The sequence below is a fragment of the Lissotriton vulgaris genome, chromosome 7, assembly GCF_964263255.1.
Source record: "Lissotriton vulgaris chromosome 7, aLisVul1.2, whole genome shotgun sequence".
Taxonomy (NCBI): domain Eukaryota; kingdom Metazoa; phylum Chordata; class Amphibia; order Caudata; family Salamandridae; genus Lissotriton; species Lissotriton vulgaris.
This window is the reverse complement of record NC_141695.1, coordinates 444,115,054-444,137,444: the sequence shown is the minus strand read 5'-3', so window position 1 is coordinate 444,137,444 and position 22,391 is coordinate 444,115,054. Positions and strand designations below refer to the sequence as shown.

At 47.5% G+C, this 22,391-nt stretch overlaps 1 protein-coding gene across 1 annotated transcript in view; it reads left to right on the top strand.

Moving 5' to 3' along the window:
• LOC147701819 (uncharacterized) overlaps positions 1-22,391 on the top strand; it is a 786,161-nt gene that overhangs the window by 365,505 nt on the left and 398,265 nt on the right. The window contains exon 2 of the mRNA XM_086930459.1: positions 17,168-17,271. Coding sequence (XP_086786585.1) covers positions 17,241-17,271 — 31 coding nt within the window. The 5' untranslated portion in view covers positions 17,168-17,240. The remainder of the gene's footprint in view (positions 1-17,167; positions 17,272-22,391) is intronic.

Genomic DNA, 22,391 nt, shown 5'->3' with positions numbered 1-22,391 from the left:
TGAGGACCTCTATTGTGAAGGTATATGGGGGTGGGATTGACACTAGGATTACGGGGATGTCTTTTTCTTGCCTTACAAAGATCTGATTGTATTAAAGGAAGGTCACATGCCATAAACCAGTGTATAAGAGGCCAGGCCTCCGAGAGGCTGTTAGAGCACCTCGAGATGATACCTTGTTGTCTGATCTGATGTGTTCTGCTCCGTCGGAATAAAACTTCTGTTTCCTGCCTTCTGGTCTCCGGCGCCTGCCTCATTGCTTGGTAAACTTGAATGGTACAAGGGCGGTTAGCGCCGGGCAAATCTTGAGAAAGGTCCTAGCCCTACCTTTTTCTACAATTGGCGTCCCAAAGCGTGGGGCCCATCAGCGACACGTGGATCCAGTGGAAGAGGTCCCGATGACAGAGTGAACGACTGCAACGATCGGGAAGAGCTCGTGTCCGATAGACCCTCGTCTGACAGCCGATCATCCGACCTTCACTAGTTCTGAACAGACCTCTCTCGAGTGATCTACGGTCCTGACTGGGAACCATCAGGAGTGCCGCGAACAACACGAAGGAGAGAGGACGATCGGGCGCTGGATCCGGAGGACAGGAAACCGTCCATGCGGTCCGGGTAAGGTCGTGTAAACACGACGAATTGAGGAAAATTGTTTTTGTTTGGATAATACTAGTATTACGCTTTGTTGAAACCCTCTGGAGATTCACTGTCTGCAAACGGGGAAAAACAAACAGGCTCTCTCTTTGCAAGCAGTGAAGGATAGGTAACGCAGACTTTTGTCCCCATTGTAATCCGTCGTGCCTATCTTCCTCCCCCACTGTTTCCCGAACTGTCGTTCGTGGATTATTGTCTGGAGATTCTTTGTCTGCAAACAGGGAAGAACAAGGCCTCTCTTTGCAGGTAGAGAAAGAGTGGGTAACGATAATTTTTCGTGCCCACTTATTCTCCCCACTGGATTGTTTGATTGGCCGATTATTCGGTATTGGTTCTTTTGAGGTATTCACGGCCTCCAAATAACGTAGAATAGAAATATTCTGTCTAGTCTTTGTCCGCCGTGATAAGATAGGTAGTGCAGACTTTTGTCCCCGTTGTAATCCGTCATGCCTGTCTTCTCCCCACTGGTTGGTAGCCTGTTTAGCCCGGACCGCTTATTAGAGATGAACCATCCAGCTCCACTGGAGGGCACCCCTAATAAGGACATGTTCACTAAGTATGGACTAGTCGCTATAGCTTACACTAAACTATGGCATAAATATACGAAGAAGAACCCTGAAAGTCAGTGGCCACTGATAGGTTCCTTTGACGAAAATAAAATAAAAACATTAGAAATAGCGCTCCAGAAGAATAAGACCACGCCCACTATGCTCGACAGTATCGGCATGTGGCGCAAAGAAACGGAACAACGAAAGAAAAGAGAAGAAGCAAAAATAGGGAAAGAATTACGAAAGGCATCCCACCTAGCCGCGAAGCAACTAGAAGAAGACATAAAAGAAAGAAAAGATACTGTGCAAAACCAAGAATCAGGGTCGACAGGCCAATGTCCTGTTAGGACCCCCTCTGCGCTCTACCCTGAATTGCCCTCCAAACAACGGGCGAACGATGAGTTACTACTTGGTCCCCCAATCATCTACATGCCCCCTCCATATGCCCCCTGCCGACAAAGCTTTCACGCTCCGAGTGTGAGCGAAAGCGATCTGAGTGCTAGTGCACCAGCCCTCACGGCCTTTGCACCAGCCACATTAACAACCTCATCAGACGACCCCGAGCCTAGCAAACAATCACCAGCCAGACTAAATAGGTTGAGCAAAGACGAGCGGGATGGGATCGACAAAATAGCAAAGACATTAGTAGAACGAAGGGAGAGCTAAGATTACACAATGAGCGTATATAATTCACATGCCGACAGCCACAGATGGCATTTCATCTTGCGATTTAGCTACTATACCCTGAACGCGTATGAAGATAGGTATCAGAGTAAGGGACCCGCTAAACTAACAACACTGTATAGGAAAATTGATGTTGGAGATGGGACTGAACGTGAGGCGACGGAGCTCTTCATGCAAATGCTTGAGGTCTTCCGCCACCTCGCGGAACAGAAACCCGAAGCCAAGGTTACGGTCCCCGAAACAACCTCGGCAGGAGTAGCCAATACTATGATGCCTATCAGAGAAGCGGCTCCTTACTGGATCCCGCCACGGGGCCAGGGAACGAGCGATGATATTAATAACGAAAATGCAAAGGGAAGGGTTGTGTACAATTGGGTTTACCAACCATGGGACCGACAAGATATCCTAACCTTTAAGCAAACCCTGCCCGACTTAAGAAAGAACCCGACAGCATTTTATACCGAATTAGGCACAGCCTTGGGTTCGACAATAATGACTTTAGCAGATATTGACTTGTTCTTTGGGCTATGTCTGCCGGCTGACGTGTGGAAGCAAATCCGGAAGGCTGACCACACGGATCTGTTCGGACATACCTGGGACCAACTCGGTAAACTAGATAGACAGCGAGAGCCGGGGAGTAAACCAGTGAAGGACATACTGGAACTCCCAGATAAAATAGTTCAGAAATTAAAAACACTGGTCCCGGAAAGAAAAGTAGACTGGTCGATAGTCACGGCCTGTCGACAGAAACCCCAGGAAGATGTGTCAGAATACTTCTCCCGATTTGAGACAGTGTTCTCCGACTACAGTGGCCAAGACATGACCACCGCAACCGGCCAGCACCTGTTTGTGCAAAATTATGTAAAGGGACTAACACAAGAAGTCTCCCAAAAACTGCAGACAAGTGAGAGTAGTTGGGGGGCCTCCAAACCCGCAGCTATCCTTCAGATGGCTCAGTATTACGAGCACCAAAAGAATGAGAATGATAGGGCGTCCGAGAAAAAAAAGAAAGATTTAAAGGAAAGGGTAATGATAGCCCAGATACAGGGTATAGCGCTAGGACGGGAACATCAAAGGGGGAACTACCAATCAAACACCCCCAGAGATCTACCTCCTAAGGATCACACCCCAACATCCCACACTGGACGGAGAGACGTTAGCAATGACCAATGCGCCTTCTGCAAAGGGCTCGGCCATTGGAAATTCCAGTGTCCGGTTTTGCTAGAAATGAATAGAAATAGGGATTCCAGGGATGTGGCAGGTGGTCCGAGAAATAGAGTACAAGGACGAGGGAGCTCCAACGACACCAGCAATGACAGATCAGGGAGACTGAACACGTTTGACCGTCCCCGACAGAATCAATACCAGCTGTCCGAAGGTGAACATGCCCCCGACTTTGCATAGGACTGCCAGGGGCAAGGGAGGGATCCAGTCGAGCTCTGTGTTGACCAGCAAGGTCCTTATGTCACCGCTAAGGTCCTGGGTACAGAGTCTCCATTCTTGGTAGACACTGGGGCGACACGTAGTGTGTTATCAAAACGACTGATTCCAAGGGCACCCTTGTCTGGCTCACACATAACGTCGATAGGTTTCGATGGGACGCCCTCCACTAACCCCCTGTCCGTACCTATTACCTTTGACCTAGAAAACAACACTGCTGACGCGACATTCCTACTCTCCTCCAACTCCCCTGACGCCATTATGGGCATTGACTTACTGAAGCATTTTCGAGCTACCATTAGGTGTTCCCCAGATGGAATACGAGTCATCCTGTACGACAACCCAGACATGCCCAGATCCCGTCCCCCACGACACATGTGCCCCATAACTGACGCTGACATGTCCTTGCTTGACGCCCTGCCCCCGTACTTGTGGGCCAAAAACGACTCTGATGTGGGGCGAATGATGATTGATCCTATCCACATAACTGTACGACAGGACGCTATGCTCCCGAAACTCCCGCAATATCGGATATCCCCAGAGGGTGAGAAGGCACTGGTAGCGATCATTCAGTCTCTGGTAGATGCAGGAGTGGTTGAAGAGGTGGTTAGCAACGTCTGCAACAGCCCAATCCTACCTATTGTTAAGAAGCAAGGTGAAGGAGATGAGAAAGCGTACCGCTTCATCATCGACTTACGAGAGATTAACAAAGTGGTTATACCCCAATATCCCGTAGTCTCTGATATCACCACCATTTTGACCCTCATCCCGTCCACCGCCACCACCTTCACTGTTATCGACCTTAAGAACGCGTTTTTCTCTATCCCCATCCATCCAGACAGCCGTTATCTCTTCGGCTTCACTTTAAAGTCCCGCTCGTACCGATTTTGTAGAGCTCCCCAGGGGTACACTGAAAGTCCCAGCATTTACAGCCAGGCCCTCAAAAGACAGCTGGATGCCTTCCAGCTACCAGAGGGAGTGGTGTTGATCCAATATGTCGATGATATCCTTTTGGCGGCCGACACCACCCCGCTTGCAACGACAGCCACCGTCCAACTCCTACACTTTCTTGCAGAAAATGGCCATAAAGTCTCCAAAAAGAAGTTACAGTTCTGCCAGCCACAAGTGACTTACCTAGGCCATCTTCTGTCCAAAGAAGGGAGGAAACTTACCCCTGACCGAATCCAAACCATCCTAGACACCCCCATCCCAAAAACACAAAAACAGGTCCGCTCTTTGGTTGGCCTAACCTCTTTTTGCAGACAGTGGTTGCCTAATTACAGCCTCATTGTGAAACCATTACTTGCCCTGCTGACCAAAGATGTCCCCTACCCGCTTCCTTGGACCACTGAGTGTCAAGCCTCCTTTAAGGAATTACGGGATGCACTCTGCTCAGCACCCGTCCTCGGAACGCCGGATTACTCCAAACCCTTCTCCCTCTTCACCCACGAAAGGGAGGGATGCGCATTGTCTGTCCTGACTCAATCGATTGGTCCTAAGCAGCGCCCTTGTGCCTACTTCTCCGCCACTCTTGATCCTGTAGCCAGAGCTTTACCTGCCTGCCTTCGAGCAGTAGCTGCCGCTGCTGTCTCCATCCGTCAGAGCGAGGGAATCGTACTTTCCAACTCCCTCACTGTATTAGTGCCCCATGCAGTTGACACCCTTTTGAACCAGACAAAGACCCAACACCTGACTAGCGCACGACTGACAGGGTACGAGTTGACTCTGCTTGCACCCCACATTACACTAAAAAGATGCACGACTCTGAATCCTGCCACATTGTTACCCCTGCCTGAAAATGACCCCGACATTCCTCCCATCCACGACTGTGTGACCCTCACGGACGAACAAACTAGGAGTAGGGTTGACCTCCGAGACACTGCTTTCACTGACCCCGACGGGGAGCTATGGGTAGACGGCTCATGCATCAAACTCCCAGATGGCACCACTTCAGCTGCCTATGCAGTCACGACAGCCCGAACAGTAGTTGAGACAGCCTGCATCACACAACGATCTGCCCAAGCTGCAGAGCTGGTAGCCCTCACCCGAGCATGCATCATAGCCGCAGGGACCACCGCGAACGTATATACGGACAGCCAGTATGCCTTCGGGGTGGTCCACCATTTTGGGCTCCTGTGGAGGGAGAGGGGATTCCTGACATCCCACGGTACCCCAATCCTCCACGGAGATTTAGTGTCCGCTCTGATTGAGGCAGTTCTCCTCCCCAAGCGATTAGCGGTGATCAAATGTCAGGCACACAAAAGAGTGACAGACCTAGTCGGACAAGGGAATGCATTAGCCGACATCACTGCACGAACCACAGCTGAGAATAGGACGGTGACACACATATATGTGACCAGGTCGCAAGCAGAAAAATGGAGTGACACAAGGGAAATGATCAGAGACATACAGTCGGCCAGCACCCCTCACGAATTGACTAAGTGGACAAGGGTGGGTTTGAAGGACGAAGAGGGTTGCTGGCGAACAAAGGATGCGAACAAATGGTTGCTGCCCGACTCATATCTGATTCCCATACTGACAATGGCCCACTCCCCCGCACACATAGGATCTGCACCCATGATCGAACTCGTTTCCAAAGTCTGGCATAACGACAAAATCCCCGACTCAGCCAGACGCCTAGTTCAGCAGTGCCTTATCTGTCTGCAACACAACCCCGGGAAAGGAGCTGTAGTACCCCGGGGAGGGTTCGGGACCCCCAATCATCCCTTTGAGGTCCTTCAGATGGATTACATCCAACTAGAGAGATGCCAGAACCTGAAGTATGTACTAGTCATTGTATGTGCCTTCAGTAAATGGGTAGAGGCCTATCCAACCCGTGACAACACTGCCATGACTACTGCCAAAGTACTACTGAAGGAATTCTTCCCTCGCTATGGCCTTTGCCGAATTTTATGGAGCGACAATGGCCCCCACTTCATAGCTGAGGTTATCCAACTAATCCTAAAGGGGTTGGGAGTGAAGCAACGGTTTCATGCGGTCTTCCACCCCCAATCCGCCGGTCTAGTGGAACGCCATAATGCCACACTGAAGCTGAAACTGGCAAAAATAGTGGCCACCACTGGACTTAACTGGCCGGATGCCCTCCCACTGGCCTTGTTATCGATGCGCTCCACCCCCACCAAGCACCATTTGACCCCCTACGAGGTCGTGTTTGGGCGACCGATGAACCTCTGGACTGCTCCCAAACCGACCTCCATTCATGACGTCCCAGACGTCCTACTATCTGATTATTTGTGCAAGTTAACCAAAACGTTGTCTGTCATTCATCAACAGGTGCAGCAAGCCATCCCCGATGCTTCCAGGGGCCCCGGCCATGACATCCAACCGGGAGATTTCGTGCTGATACGAAATTTCCAGCGAACCAAGAGTCTGGAACCTCGGTGGACGGGCCCCTGGCAAGTGCTGATCACCACCCGAACGGCACTCCGAGTGGAGGGGAAGAAGCACTGGCTGCACGCGCATCATTGTCGGAAGGTCTCTGCAAACCTGGCCACGACAGAAAACGTCAGCACCCAAGAAGAGCTCCTGAGCAAAGACCGACCGATATTGGACTGTTATCCCGATACTGAGGCACTCGAACTTGCAAAATTCTCCGATCCCACTGTGCCATCCAGAGAAGGGTATTTCCTGCGTCAAAAGGAGGGAGTTTCGGCTAAGTAGGCCACGGACTAAGTTAAATCTCAGAACGGTGACCTAAACACAATCAAGGGTTGCCGGGAGAGAAGCTAAACGAAGTCTGTGGTTCTGCCCGCTACCGAGCTCCCTTGAAGGTGATGGAAGCGCCAGATAAGAAGATGATGGAAGCGCCAGATAAGAAGATGATGGAAGCAACAGGAAATACCCAGTATAGAAATCCAAAGACTGACAACTTGCACAAATCAAAGACAATCGCGCTCTTCATTGTCTTCCTCTTCTGCCTCCTCCTCATGACCTCCTTCTGGATTCTGGAGGAAAGCACACCGGCTCATGAGGCATTGCTACCTACTGCACAGCCGACCCCCCTGAAAGAGCATCACCTAATCTCTCTGTCGCCTCAGCTCCGAGAAAGGCGCAGGGAATTCTGGAACAATTCCTTCGTGCAACTGTTGCACCAACACAACCTTGCTGCGAATGCTACGAACTGTTGGATCTGCGGGTTGCTCCCGCATGCCACTGGACACTCTATTCCCTTCATCCCTTCACCCTTCTCAGTTCACGGCTCTTGCCTCGCCTGGCTGATCCTCATGCAAGAGAGCCACAAGGACAACGCCACCTCCAGCCGGACAGTGTCACACTTCTACTCTGGGTTCTGGCTGAACAAAACAGGAAAGACTCCTACTGCCCTGTGTCCTGCGCTCGCCGGCGCCACCTTCCTCAAAGACATTCCAGCCAAGGAACGAGTCGAAGTACAGGTGCTCCACAATCCAGCCAGAACCACCTTCTCTCATCTGCAAAAACAAACTACCGCCACTCTGACTGTGGCCCTGTCTGTTATCAATGTCACCGGCCTTGTATGCCTAGAAGGCCAGGGAACGCAACTGGTGGGTCACAGCGCCTGCCGAATCACCAGAACATTGGACTCAGCTGACCCCCCTTCCTTTGTTGCTTCTCCAAACATGTACTTTGTGTGTGGCACCAAGGCTTACACCTGGCTCCCGAAGGGTTGGAAGGGTACCTGTTACATTGCCTTCGTTCTCCCACCCACATATGTAGCCCCTGCCAACCATCACCGGCAGAGGCGTGCAGACGACCTTGGACAAGCCGACTCCACCGGAGCACAGTTCCTAGATGCAGCAAAGGGACTTGTTCCTCTGTGGGGCCCAATGGCAAACAGCCGCGCTATCCGGCACCTGACCCAGGCAGTAGAAACAACGATCAACATCACTGCTGGTATCCTCGCCAACAACACTGCGGAACTTCAGGCGGTCCGCCTCGTGACCCTTCAAAATAGACTTGTCCTAGACGTGGTCCTAGCCGACCGAGGAGGAGCATGCCGCATCATCGGATCCAGCTGCTGCACATACGTGCCTGACAACTCGCCTTCAGTCTACAAAGCCATTGAACACCTCCACAGACTTTCCTCAGAGGTTCACCAAGAACAAGAAGGATGGTCGCTTGGGAGCTGGTTTTGGGACACTTTGAAGAATTGGGGTTGGAAGTTGTTTTCCTTCGTGCTGATACCTGTTGTAATATTATGTGGGTGTTGCTTAGGTATCCAATGTCTGCCACCTTTGTGCGGCCTTGTTTCTAACTGTATGTGCCCAAAGACTTTGGACTTCCGAAATGAGCACATGAGTCCCCTCTATGAAGTAGAAATACGTGGCCTTATGGGGATAAATCCAAACTGACAAGTTGGCGAGACATGTTAAAAGGGAGGACTGTGGAATTTTAATTTGCGATCTGAACATTATCTGCGCCAGCTTGTCACCTATGTACTACGTGCACGGCAGCCATTTTAGATATCATGGTCTCCCTGTCCACGATCGATCGCCAGCACGTCCCTCTGACCCAGCAAGCATCCTCCGCGCACCCTGGCTCCCCCCTCCCTCCTCCTCCTTATGAGCATGACCCTTCTGCATGACCCTGTCCTTGGGAGTCACGCCAGCGCCTGACCAACACCTCCTCTCCTCCCATGAATGCCCCTCTGTTGATAAACCTCCCTCCTGCGCTGGATTGTCCACGCAGCATGAATACCACTCCATTGATGGCCCCTCACCCCGTGTCCGACTGTCCACACAGGTCCGAGGCATTGCATAAGCCGGGAGATATCATTTACTGCCCTTTATTGTATGAGGTCGCTCTCCTTCAAAGGACCCTCTATTGATCCAGGCCTCCCCACCCCCCTGTGATATGATCAGGCGCACACATCCTAAGACTCGACGGAACACTCAGCTGCGTGATGGCCCCCTCCTCTTATCAGCAGGTTGAGGACCTCTATTGTGAAGGTATATGGGGGTGGGATTGACACTAGGATTACGGGGATGTCTTTTTCTTGCCTTACAAAGATCTGATTGTATTAAAGGAAGGTCACATGCCATAAACCAGTGTATAAGAGGCCAGGCCTCCGAGAGGCTGTTAGAGCACCTCGAGATGATACCTTGTTGTCTGATCTGATGTGTTCTGCTCCGTCGGAATAAAACTTCTGTTTCCTGCCTTCTGGTCTCCGGCGCCTGCCTCATTGCTTGGTAAACTTGAATGGTACAAGGGCGGTTAGCGCCGGGCAAATCTTGAGAAAGGTCCTAGCCCTACCTTTTTCTACAGTGGGAGATCACGTGGCTGCCAGGGCTTACTACTGGCCAAATGCAAGGTGGCCTGCAGATGGGGTAGGGGAAGATCCCAAAATTCAAAGACTGGCTTAACGACTTCATCTATGGATAAGACCAGCTCACAACCTATGCAGAACTACTACCAGCTACATCCCGCCCCAGAGACATTTGGGAACCACTGATATCATACCTGAGGGTACATAATGAGTGAAACTGTGTGCCACCCCTGCTGGATGAGCAATGGGTATCTCTAAATTGTAGCAATGCAACATAATTGTTATATTTACTGTATTACTTTACCTTCTCGTGCTGGCTCGTGCGACTACCTGAGCTCGTGCCGGCAATATTCTCGTGCCTCCGAGCCCAGTGTTCTCTCAGGTAGCCGTTAGTCTTTGACTTCGACTCTGCTCTGCTGGTCGGGTTTCTTCATGGTTACTTACAAGATTAAACCTATCTACAACTTTCCACGAGTTCCTGCTTCATTATTACCACAATAATGTATGTAACTAGTTACCCAAAGAGAGCACTGTATATATCAGATTAAAAATTCTGTTACACAAGCCTCTTGACATCTATGGGAGGCGGGTCCTCAGGCTCCGTGGGCGAGCCGTGAATTATCGGGGGTTGTGGGCTGAGTCATATAGGTGTTAATATACAAGGCAGATACAAACATGAGATCTCAATGCATGTAATTTTCATTTTGATGCTTTCATGTACCTGGCAATGTCTGTATATTGATAAAGCTATGGTCTGTTTCTATGTTTGAAAACCACAATAAATAAAATAAACAAAAAATAATTATGAAGAACTAAATGACATGGTATTCCCCATTCCAAATGAGAAAGATTGGAATTGGGCAGTAAATGTGTTTGGAGTAATACTGTGAATGTGTGGTAAAAGTGTTTTAGATAGATCATTCACCACCTAATCAGTCCAGTGGTCTCAGAGTGGATCACACAGTGATCAACTCATCCCTAAGCAGCTGGCTCACACCATTCTGATTTGGATGACACGATGGGGATAAGGGCCCATCAGGTGCATAGACATCTGCCTCCACCGCCTATGCAGAAAGTAGCACCACAGTGTTTATGAACTCTAATGCTATTTCCATGCCTAGTAGGCACTGAGTTTGGAAAGGTGGTCCTCCCACTGTAGTTGCCTGGGGACATCCTGATCACCAACCCTGAGGATTATAGTGGGAATCACACAGTTGAAATGTCCCCTTAACCTGGTTCACAGCACACATCAATCAGAAATGGAGGCCATAAGAACCCTAGGCAACCAAAAGTCTCTGATGAAGCAGTTGCTGCACCGATATTGCACTTTGACTATTACCCATCCACCCAGGACCTCTCTGGGAGTATGACCTCCATGAACACATGGAAGACATCATTGTTGTCAACTCTCTGAATACTACAACGTCCATGCCTTTCTACACTGACATGTAGACTGAGATTAGAGGCATCCTCAAGGAGAAAGCTTGGTGTGCACTGGTCAGGGTAAATACATCAGGAATAGGCACAGTGTCACTCCATGAAGAGTCCCACATCACCAAATGTAGCAAAAGATCATTTGAGACATCCACATAGCTTTTTGAGAGTGACAAGACCTTGTCTCCATCAGGCTTCTGTGAAAGGGAGAGCCATGCTTCATCCACCATCACCATCTATTCACCATAAAGTTCTCTCAGATATTTCCTCACTGATTGAGGAAGTGATGAGCCCATGCAACATAACTTCCTCCACACCTGGTGAAGGATCCACCCAAAAATATAGTCCAGTGCTGCAATATGTGGCTGTTTTGTGACTGAGGTGGGGTACGTTTATGGAGCAAGGGTGTGGACCTAATGAGGATAGGGTGTGGTAGAATAAAGCTGGCAGAACATTGGAATATTGCAGTAATGGTGAGGGTATGATGGATCTGCCATAGTGCTGTGGTGTTGAGGTTAGGGTGCGTAGCCAGAGAGTTGTGTAAGAGTATGATAGAGCTACCTGGGACAGCAGTGTAGTGGTTTGGGTCAACTGGATGTGGTAAGGAATATGCATTCAGAGGTGGGTCTGTTGAGATTAAGGCAGTGTTTGGTTGGAGCTACCAGGACATGCAGGATTGTATTTTCAAAGGACCATTATTTTAGACTATATTTAATTGACAACAAAGGCATATTATCGGCATGTTGCTAAGCTCAAATATAATTAAAGATGATTGTTAGACCTGTCCTACTTAGGATGGTGTTGCCTGCTTACCTCCACTTTTTGATTATTTATTTTTATTGGCCTTAGGACTCTGAGCACTTTACCACTGCTGACCTGCGCTAAAGTGCTTGTGCTTCTCCCCTTTACATGGTGACACTGGTATATACATGATTGGCATATTTAGTTTACTGATAAGTCCCTTGTAAAGTGGTATACAATACACACAGGGCCTGTTATCTAAATGCTACTAGTGGGCCTGCAGCACTAGTTGTGACACCCACACAAGTGGCCTTTCAAACCTGTCTCAGGCCTGCTATTGCAAGGCTTGTGTGTGCAGTTTACTGCCACTTCGACTTGGCATTTAAAACCACTTTCCAAGCCTTAAACTTTCCTTTTATTACACATATGTCACCCCTAAGGTAGGGCTAAGGTAGCCCTAAGGGCAGGGTGACGTGCAATTAAAAGGTAGGAGATGCACCATTATGTTTTACATGTCCTGGGAGTGACAAACAGCTAAATTAGTTTTTCACTACTGTGAGGCCTGATCCCCTCATAGGCTAGCATTAGAAATTCCTTAACCCACTTTTAAGCTGTAATTCCTGATTAGGAAGGAGTAGCTGCATCATGTTCAATATGCTTAGAATGATAATGATAAATCTCCTTTAATGGTATAGTTGTATTATCATTATTGTTGTAGAAATGCCACTTTTAGAAAGTGGACATTTCTCTGCTCTTACCACCCTGTGTGCCTTGCAGCCTGTCTACAATACACGTCTGGGATGGGTGACAGCTACCCTTTGTGTGTTCCTTCCATACAGCCACAAACACAGGAAGGGTGGGTGTGACAGATAACTTATTTACATTCTGATACCTCTTCCTGGGCAGGAAGAGGGAGGGGGAGCTGACACTTACACCTGATTAGGTAGTGTCCTGTGTCCCACATAAAGGGCTGATTAATCCCCACAGATAGCCTGGCAGACAGGGTTGGAATAAAAGGGGTCCTGTGCACTTCAAGGGCCTGCTTTAAACTTGCCCCGCTTCGAAGGCCTTTTGGCTATAAGTCCCAACCTAAGTTCGGTAAGCTACTGACACCTTGGGTGATGACAGAGACCACGCTACCTGTGGAACAAAAGGTTTCCGGCATGCTGATTCAGCTGTGACCTACCTCTTCTCTGCCACCCTGGAGGGGTTTTAGATATCCCCATGTATATCGTGCTGTAACAATTTGATTGTGTGATTGAGGTACCTTTTTCTAGTGCTATATACATTTTTCCCCAACCACAACTAGATTAAGTTTCATTTTTCGGTCCTGAAGAATTGCCCGGGTCGATAGCAACACTTGAGGCAAGAAGCATGTTGATCTACACACACACTATTTTCTGAGCTAAATAGGACCATTTCTTCCATATTCAGCCACCCATTACTTTTTAATCATAACAAGAGAAATCACCCATTTAAATTAAATTAGGTATCTTTTAGGTATTTTTAAATTACTTATTCATATTACACCAATCTACACCTAGAGCACCTCCACCCTACACCTCACATCGGCATCTCTTGCTTAAAGAGCCCTGGCAAAGATCCCCCTTGAGGGATCCCTTGGGTATTACATCGCTGGCCCAACAAGGAGCTGCCCGATGATAAAGCTTGACACCTACATGGGTGAATGAAGGCTCTTGCTTCTGAGCAATCAGGTCACCTGATCTGTTGACTCAGTTTCCCTTACCTAAATCCTCCTGTCCTTCACTCCCCCCAGGAACTGCATACCTTTTGTATTACTTAGTATCCCATGGAGCCTTTATGCTGGACCTTAAAGTGTTCTTAGTCCCCATATATGTTTAGTAAGGACTGTTATGCAATAAGGAATGCCACTTTGCCTGATTGCAGCTCTGAAGGAACTACTCTCTGCTTTACTGAGCTGCCCTGCTGCCTTCGTTCTCTGTCCTGCTGAGGAAAAGGACTGGACCCAACTCACTTAAACCCAAAGTTACACCAAAGGCTTGCCGGCTTGTTCCCTTTTCTGAAGTCTCAGGGACATCAAAGACTTCCTTCACTTTTGCTACAGCACCTGGAATCTACAATCTATGAGTCCTAACCTGCCAAGTGATGTTAACACATTCCTGGGCACTTGAATGGTGATTTCTCCTTTCCAGAACCCTCAAAACCGATTTAGGGACAACTTTGCGCTGTTCAGAACTGAGGCATTGACCTTTGACGCAGCAGCCAAGTGATGACATCGCCTCAACGGACTGCGTGGATCAACGCCAATGGACAGCTTGACTCGACATTGATGCAGTGCCTGCACCATAAAGGGGTTCGACGCCGAAGCTTTCCTCGACTGTGCAGATCAATGCAGATGCTTTGCCTCCATCGGATCTTTCTGAGTTCTGTGGCTGGCCTGTCCTCCATCGTGGACACAATGAACTTTGGATTTCCCACAGTCTAGCGCAATCTCAAGTTACCCTTTGACACTTTTGACTTCTAAGCACTATTTTTAGTTTATTCTATAAAAAATTAGAACTCTGGTTCTACTTACTGGATGTTTGTCATTGTGGTTTTGTTTAATTCATAAAATTATTCTTTATTGTTCTAAACCCCTGTGGAGTATTTTTATGGTGCTTTCATTGTGTTACTGTGTGTGTGTGTGTGTGTGTGTTGCACAAGTAGTTTACATATTGTTTCTTTAGATACGCCTGACTGCTCTGTGCCAAGCTACCAGATTGTGAGCACAGGTTATACTTCAGTGTGTATCTAGCTTACCCTCGATAGGATTGTGGTCTCTACTTGGACAGGGTGCCTACCACTGCCAACTAGAGACCCAATTTCTAACTGTGATGATGTGTCAGTTAACAGCAGCCTCGGCATTCTATCAGTATGCAGAATGTTCACTTCTGCTTACTCGTGACTTGTGCTTTCTACTCCTCAACTGACATTGATACACTGTAGGAAAGTAGGATCTGCTTTTTAAGGTTACCCCCACTTTTTGCTTGATGTAATGCTGTTTCTGACTAGTCTGACTGGGATCCTGCTAATCAGGACCCCAGTCTCTGTACTTTCTCCCCTAAATTGGTTTTGTAAGTAAGTTAGGTACATCCCAGATTGGACACTGGTGTAACCTTACCAGTCCCTAGTATATGGTGTAATGTACCCAGGGCAAAGCTAAACCAAGGATCCCCCATGGACTGGAGTATTATGCCACCCATGGAAGACCCCTCAATTTGTAACAACAGGACTGTCATTGCAGCCTGTGTAAGTTGGTGCTAAAACCAATTATGAAAGTTATAGGTTTACTTATATCGAAGGTCACTGCACTTAAAACTTATATGTCACCCCTAAGGCAGGCCTTACAATCCTGAAGGCAGGGTGCTCGGTTCTAAGTGTAAGGGTGCCCCTGCATGAGCAGGACACCCCTACAGCCTACGAAGTCCATTCTCTTGCGTTGTAAGTGAAACAGCCATATAACATATAAAGGGAAACCATGTCATTACGCAATGGCCATCCCGAAACTGGCTGTAACGAATCCTATCATGTTTGGTATCGAACATGCTGGAATCATACTTGTGTGGGAGTTTGATTCCATGCACTGTTAAGCTCATTTAGGAGTCCCTCAGAGCTTCCTGACCTGGACTGCATGCTTGGGCTGCTGCCAGCCAGAGATAGTTTCTGCTCTCCTGCTGCTGAGACAAGCTCGGGAGGGGAAGGCAGAACAATAGGTATCCTGTCACAGGGAGGTGTGACCACCTCTCAGACAGGTTTTAGTGTATTAGGGCAGGGTGGGGGCACTTGGCAGCACCACATAGTCTGTGTGCAGGGCACACTTGGTGCCCTCAATGGATAGTCCAGTTCAAACCAGCTGAGGGAGCCATTGGACCCCGCTCTGGCGTGAAACTGGACAAAGGACAGGGGAGTATCCTCCCCTTGACCAGCTCCTCCTTAGGGAGGGACCCCTAAATTGTCTCAACCCTTTCCTTAGGGTATTTAAGGGCTTACCTTTTGGTGGGCCCCCAGATTTTTCTTCAACCATCTGGGCACTATGGACTTCGCTCTAGGCATCAAGGCTGCAAAATGGAAGACTCCTGCTGCTTGTGATCTCATCCCCCTGCTTGTCTGCTGCAACGTCCGTGCCTGTGCACCATACAGGAACCTTTCAAGACCTGTGGGCATCCAAGACACCTAAAGGAATCTCCCTTGAAGGGAAGGAGTCCCTTCCCTGCATCTGCAGGCACCGCAACTGAGCTGACTGGTTTGCTGATCATGGGCTCGCACAGACTCTGAAAGGCTCAGCATCACAGATGTTGGTTTTTCACATTCCTTGAGGTCTGCCATGTCTTTGTACTCTCACTAAGTTTGAGGCCAATATCCCTTGTCGAAGCCGCAGGAACTGAGCCCCTGTGCAGTATGTCAACTTGCAGCTGCAAAGTTTTATTGGCTTCCTTCCACCAATATCTTCGGGGGGGCTCCAAGTAGCCCCAATCTCAAGCATCTCCAGTGACCAAGATATTCATCCTAAGCACATCACTTGCACCGAGGGCCTGCATCTATGGTGAGCTGCTCGAGGTCCTCTCGCGACTCCAGTGCCTCTGGCTTGTGGGTTCTCTTGAGGGAAATCTTTGAATTATTTGGGCTCCCCTGATTGCTTGGGGCCTTCCCTGACTCCCCTGCTTGTAGTGTATCACCTGGACCTTGCTGTTACCGACACTGCATGTTCTTTAACTTCCACATTGCTTGCAGTTGCCAAGGCTTGTTGGTGCTCCCACTGGACACTGACCCCTCAACTCTTGACATCTGACGTGGGACAGCTCGTGTACATCTCCTGGTCTTTCATTGTTGTGGTCAGCGTTACATTGTTATTGGTGTCAAATATATTTTGATTCAAGTTTGTATTACTGCATTCCATCACTTAATTATGTCAATAGCTTAGTTTGGTGTTTCCATCTCTAAAGCTGTGAGATTTGCTGACTTGCTCGTTTTACCATATGCTTTAGGGTGAAGGTGGGTTTCAAGGGTAATGCCTCTGAAACAGGTGCTAGTCCAGCAGGGTACTCTGCTCAAGGTCAGGGTCACGTGAGGATCATTGAGTGCTATTTGCTGGTCGGTTGAGATCCATGTATGGGTCTGTTGTGGGGTGTGGTATGAGCTGTTGGGGCTGAACAAGGGTTTGATTTGAGCTATAAAAAGGTTCTATGGGAGCTGTCAAGTCTCTTAGGTCCTATGTAAGTGTTTGTTGTGGAGCATGTGAGGTATAGTTCAGGACTATGGTGGAAGCTGCCTGAGAGTCTATTGGAGGCCTTGTGAGGCTCTGTTGCTTGCAGCTATGCTGAATGATCAGGAGATCTTCCACACAATTACAACTTTTATATTATTCTATTTCTACCTTTATATACAGGCCTTATAAATTGTGGGGACAGCCACCTTCAGGCGGAACACATCTTGGTTTTAATCCAAAGGCCAGACCATACATGAAGATGTCTCTGTGGTGTATTGGCTTGGGTGAGTACACTCGTGAAATATTTGCCTTATATATTGAAAGAATGAGCAGGGAACTTTATGGAACCACAGGTGCCAGGAGACAAGGCTTCCAAACATGCTGAATTCCCTGGAGGGTGTGAGATTGGGTGTGTGAAGGAGATCACGGGACTGAAACTGGAGTTACTCAACTCTGATGGACCATGGCCAAGTATTGTCTAATTCTAGAAACACCACATAGCTCGTAGCGGAAACTTGCTTGAGAAAGGCAAGGTTGTGGTTTCTCAAATGCAATTTTGTCTCCCTTCTGGTATGTCGAAAGGTTTGTTTTAATTGTCAACAAAATATTAATATAATGTTTTTGAGCTGTCCGCTTGCGTAATTGGCCATGCTTCTTATATCTTACTGCTTTTATCCTAATATATGTGGTAAAGGACCCTCTATTGTATATTACAAGGATATATATGCCCCTCTAAAAGGAACCAGGCCGAATGTTCAGATTCCTGTTTTGGTGTAATGAACTATAGACGTGTAAGAAATAAACACACTGCCATCAATATCGTCATCTTTGTAATGACTCTTCAGTTCAGGGAAACACATCATGAACTGAAAAGCTGTTTCTGGTTCCCATTGATTAGCCAGCGGTTGTAATTTTGCTTATTACTTTCCTTTTACTCCTTCTGCTAGCTCTGGCAGCAGGCATTATGGCATCACAACTGAATTGTGATAAGTTACAGTTGAGTAACAGCTATACTATTTCTTACTGCAGGTGGTTAATAGTGTCATCATTATACTTTCATGCTAACAATAGACACAGGTTTTTTACATTGATTGCAGGCATCATATTGCTTTTAACAATAGTTGAGTTTGTTTAAAGATACCAATGACCAAGCCTTTGTCAGACTCCTAATCAGCCTTCATCAGATTAATTTCTGACGTAAGAAAACACAATGGGAGGAGTTATTTTCAGTAATGTGGCAGAATTATTCAGTCTCCCCTATTAAATTATTGCATGTGTTCCAAATTTAATATAAGTAAGTTGGGCACAATGATAACTTTCTTTCACACCCAACTTGGCCGCACTATGAACAGACACAGTGAGCTCTTCAACATTATTAAACAACACACTGCCCTTCCCTCCCCACACGAAACAACAGCAACAAATTAACGCTGTGAAGAAATTGCTAACTTCCTCACTGATAAATTAGCAAAAAAGTGAGCAATCCCTCATCCAAGTCACAAATCTGACATCCCTACCAACCTTCAACACTGAATCACAAACCACCACGGAAGCTCCCCCTCAACACTTAACATAATGACCTAATTGAACAAGAAAAACTAAAGTCAACTATGATCTCCTTTAACTGAAAAACAATGCTAATTGGTCTGACTTCAAACCTATGATACAAAGTGAAGTCTTCAATATAAATGCAAATTTGAAGCCTACATTACACACTACTGACCCCCTCCCATCCACAATATTACAGAACCTCAACCATATCATCTCCCCGTTCTGGACAAAAATCATCAATGCATCTCTCTCCTCAAGCTGTGTGCCTGACTCCCTCCAACTAGACCAAATCACACCCATACTCAAAAAGACCAGGGGCGGACCCCAATGACCTCAGTAACCTCAGACCTTTCATCTACCTTATGTTCCTAGCCAAAACAATGAAGAAGACCTACTACAACTCGACCAACACATAGACAAATTCGACCTCCATGACACCTTCCAGTCAGGATTCAGGAAAGGCTGTAGCACAGAAAATGCAATGCTCAATATCTCTGATGACAGATCCTTAGAAGAAGGTGAAGCCTGCCTCCTAATCCTATTTGACTTGTCTGCGGCTTTTGATGCAGTAGCTCACCCAGCATCACACAAGACACTCAAGAACCGCACTAGTATCAATGTCACAGTCCTGAGATGGTTCCCATCTTATCTGCAACATCGCTCACAACAAATAAAATTCAACAAGTGTATCTCAGAACCTACACTAGTTCCACATGGTGTACCTCAAGGTTCAATTCTCTCCCCAACTCTTTTCAATCTCTTGATGGAACCTCTCACTGTTATTCTGAACCAAGCAAGGGTAAATAATCACTATTGCACGATTCCGCTCAGAAACAGAACTATGCTTGGGACCATAGAATGTCAGCATGTAGGGACTGAACACCATACCCCATCAGCATCTATGGGCCCGAATCCGACTAGCTCATAGTGCCTCACTTGCCTTCCTACCTATTCCAGAGAGACAAGTGATGTGGCACCCCAGAACAAGACACTCTCAACCCTCTCAGGATCGAGGTAGCAGGTCATCGCCTTTAGCTCTCTCACTTGTACACAACAAATAGAAAAGAGACACAAGGAAAGTTTATAATGGTTATTTAAACTATCGTGCTCTAATGTGCATAGATATTAGATCGTATACAATAAAGAGTCCTATCATATTATCTGACAGATTTGCCTAAACCCACCCTCACTATGAAAGCTAAATGATTATATATTATAGATTGCGGCCCACATACCTTAGCAGTAATAGGTAGTTGTTCTAAATCCCAGCTGACGCAGCTTTCTTGTCTCAGGATGTTTGCGCTGTCTGCCAGTCTCCGCTCTGTGTGTGTTTAAAACGACATGTCCAGAGTTATATGACAAAACATTTGTTTTCAAAAACAGCAGCTGGGTGTATCTATTATGTCTAGGTGCTAGTATCTGGCCACAGGGAATATCAAAATGCAGTGTTGTTTGACCTTGCCTAGGCTGTGCAGATTAAATCCCAGGAAAAGGACAAAACTGTGTGCGAACTATATGTGAAAATACAATGTGGCACAAAAACAAGTGTGTGCTTTAATAATGTGTGCAAAGCAGAAGCAACCTACAACATGCATTGTTATACTAACATAGGGAAAACAACAATGTCCATGTAGGAAACACACACATCACCTATATGCTGATGACATCTATCTCTACTACAAAATGTAATCACCCAGTGACATACTACATATTCTGCACTAACCAAGATACAAACTTGGCTTAACACAAACCACTTTAAGTTGAACCCCAGCAAAACTGAACTACTACTTTTCTCTCTCAAAACAAACCTCTACCAATCCTAGAATGTTTCAAGAATATGAATGCTTGGGGCATCACCCTGGACAAAAACATGTCAATGAAGGAGCACATCGACAACTCAGCCGAAGGAGCACTTTACACTCAAAAACATCTCAAGAAAATCCAACTGGTCATTTTCCCTGATGATTTTAAGACAATGGTGCAATCTTTAGTCCTCTTGAAAGTTTACTATGGCAACTCCATCTTCACAGGAACTCCGAAAAATGACATTGCCCCCTAAAACAGTTCTCAATGCGTCTGTTTGGCTCCTAATAGGTATTGCACAGTCTAAGCACATCTCACTGGCCCTCGAGCGCCTTAATTGGCTTCCCATCAAAAGAAGATGTATCTACAAGTCTGCTTGCATCACCCACAAAGCCCTTCATACACATAACTGCAAATATCTAGAAACCAGACATTCGAAAGCAAGAAGAGCCAGGACCCTGAGAAGCTTCAACTTACTTCTTCTCACACCTCCTAATCTGTAAAAGTCAATCAATAAATCAATCAATCAGAGTACTTGTAAAGCGCTCAATTTACCCGTGAGGGTCCAAGGTGCTGAGGGGAGGGGATGCTGCTACTGCTCCAAGAGCCAGGTCTTGAGGAGTCTTCTGAAGGCGAGCAGGTCCAGGGTCTGCCGTATGTGGGTGGGGAGGGTGTTCCAGGTCTTGGCGGCAAGGTAGGTGAAGGATCTGCCACTGAAGGTTGTTCGTTGGTTGCGGGGGACCGTGGCGAGGGTGAGGCTGGCAGCGGAGCTGGCGGGTGGGGGTGTGGAAGCTGAGTCTGCTGTTCAGGTAGGCTGGTCCAGCATTGTGGAGTGCTTTGTGTGCGTGGGTGAGGAGCTGGAAGGTGATCCTCTTGTTGACGGGGAGCCAGTGTAGGTCTCTCAGGTGGGGGTGATGTGACTGCGGTGGGGGACGTTGACGATCAGTCGGGCGGAGGCGTTTTGGATGCGTTGTAGTCGTCGTAGGTGTTTGGCTTGCATTCCTGCGTAGAGTGCGTTGCCGTAGTCCAGTCTGCTGCTGACGAGGACCTGTGTCACCGTTCTTCCGGTTTCGGTCGGGGTCCACTTGTAGATCCTGCGGAGCATGCGCAGGGTGTTGTAGCAGGAGGAGGAGACGGCATTGACCTGCTTAGACATGGGGAGGGAGGAGTCGAGGATGAGATTAGATTACATTGTGTGCATGGGCGGTGGGTGTTGGTGCTGTTCCCAGTGTGGTCGCCCACCAGGAGTCGTCCCAGGCTGAGGGGGTGGGTCCGAGGTTGAGGACCTCCGTCTTGTCCAAGTTCAGCCTCAGAACGCTTCTCCTCATTCAGTCGGTGACGGCCATCATTCCCTCATGGAGGTTGCGTTTGGCGGTGTGTGGGTCCTTGGTGAGGGAAAGGATGAGCTGGGTGTCGTCGGCGTAGGAAGTAATCTTCCCAGACATGCTCATTCTCAGAAAATGCACATAGGATCTGGAACTCTCTACCTAAAGATTTCCACCGCAATTCCTCCTTTACTGCTTGAAACAGGACCTTAAATACCTACTGCTCAAAAACTAATTCAACACGCACACAAACCGAGCTATGTTCTCAAAGCTCACACCCAAACCGACTAGACCCATTGTGGCGGTCAATTGATTGTTTCAGCTGTTACTCTGTCATTTACTTCATTCTCTTATGCTGTTCTGATGTGCACCTGATGTAACTACTTTGAATGTCTTATGCTTTTCTTTGTCTGTATATATGTATGTACTTCAATCAAACAATCTCACATTATATGTAAAGCACTCTGATACCTTCGGGTCTAGCTAGCGCTATGTAAAACCTAAAAATAATAATACGTTATCTTCCCTTTGATCTGCACTGGAAGCAAGAACAATCCAGCTACAACTGGTCATTGAAATGCACTAGGGGTGAGGTAAACCAACTTTAACCCGTGGGTGAAAAAAGGGATCTACTAAAATTCTGAGAGGAGACTGAGCTCAAAGCATCACCGCCATTAAAACATCAATATTCTGGGTCATCCACTGGCTGGGAGGGCAATCTCATT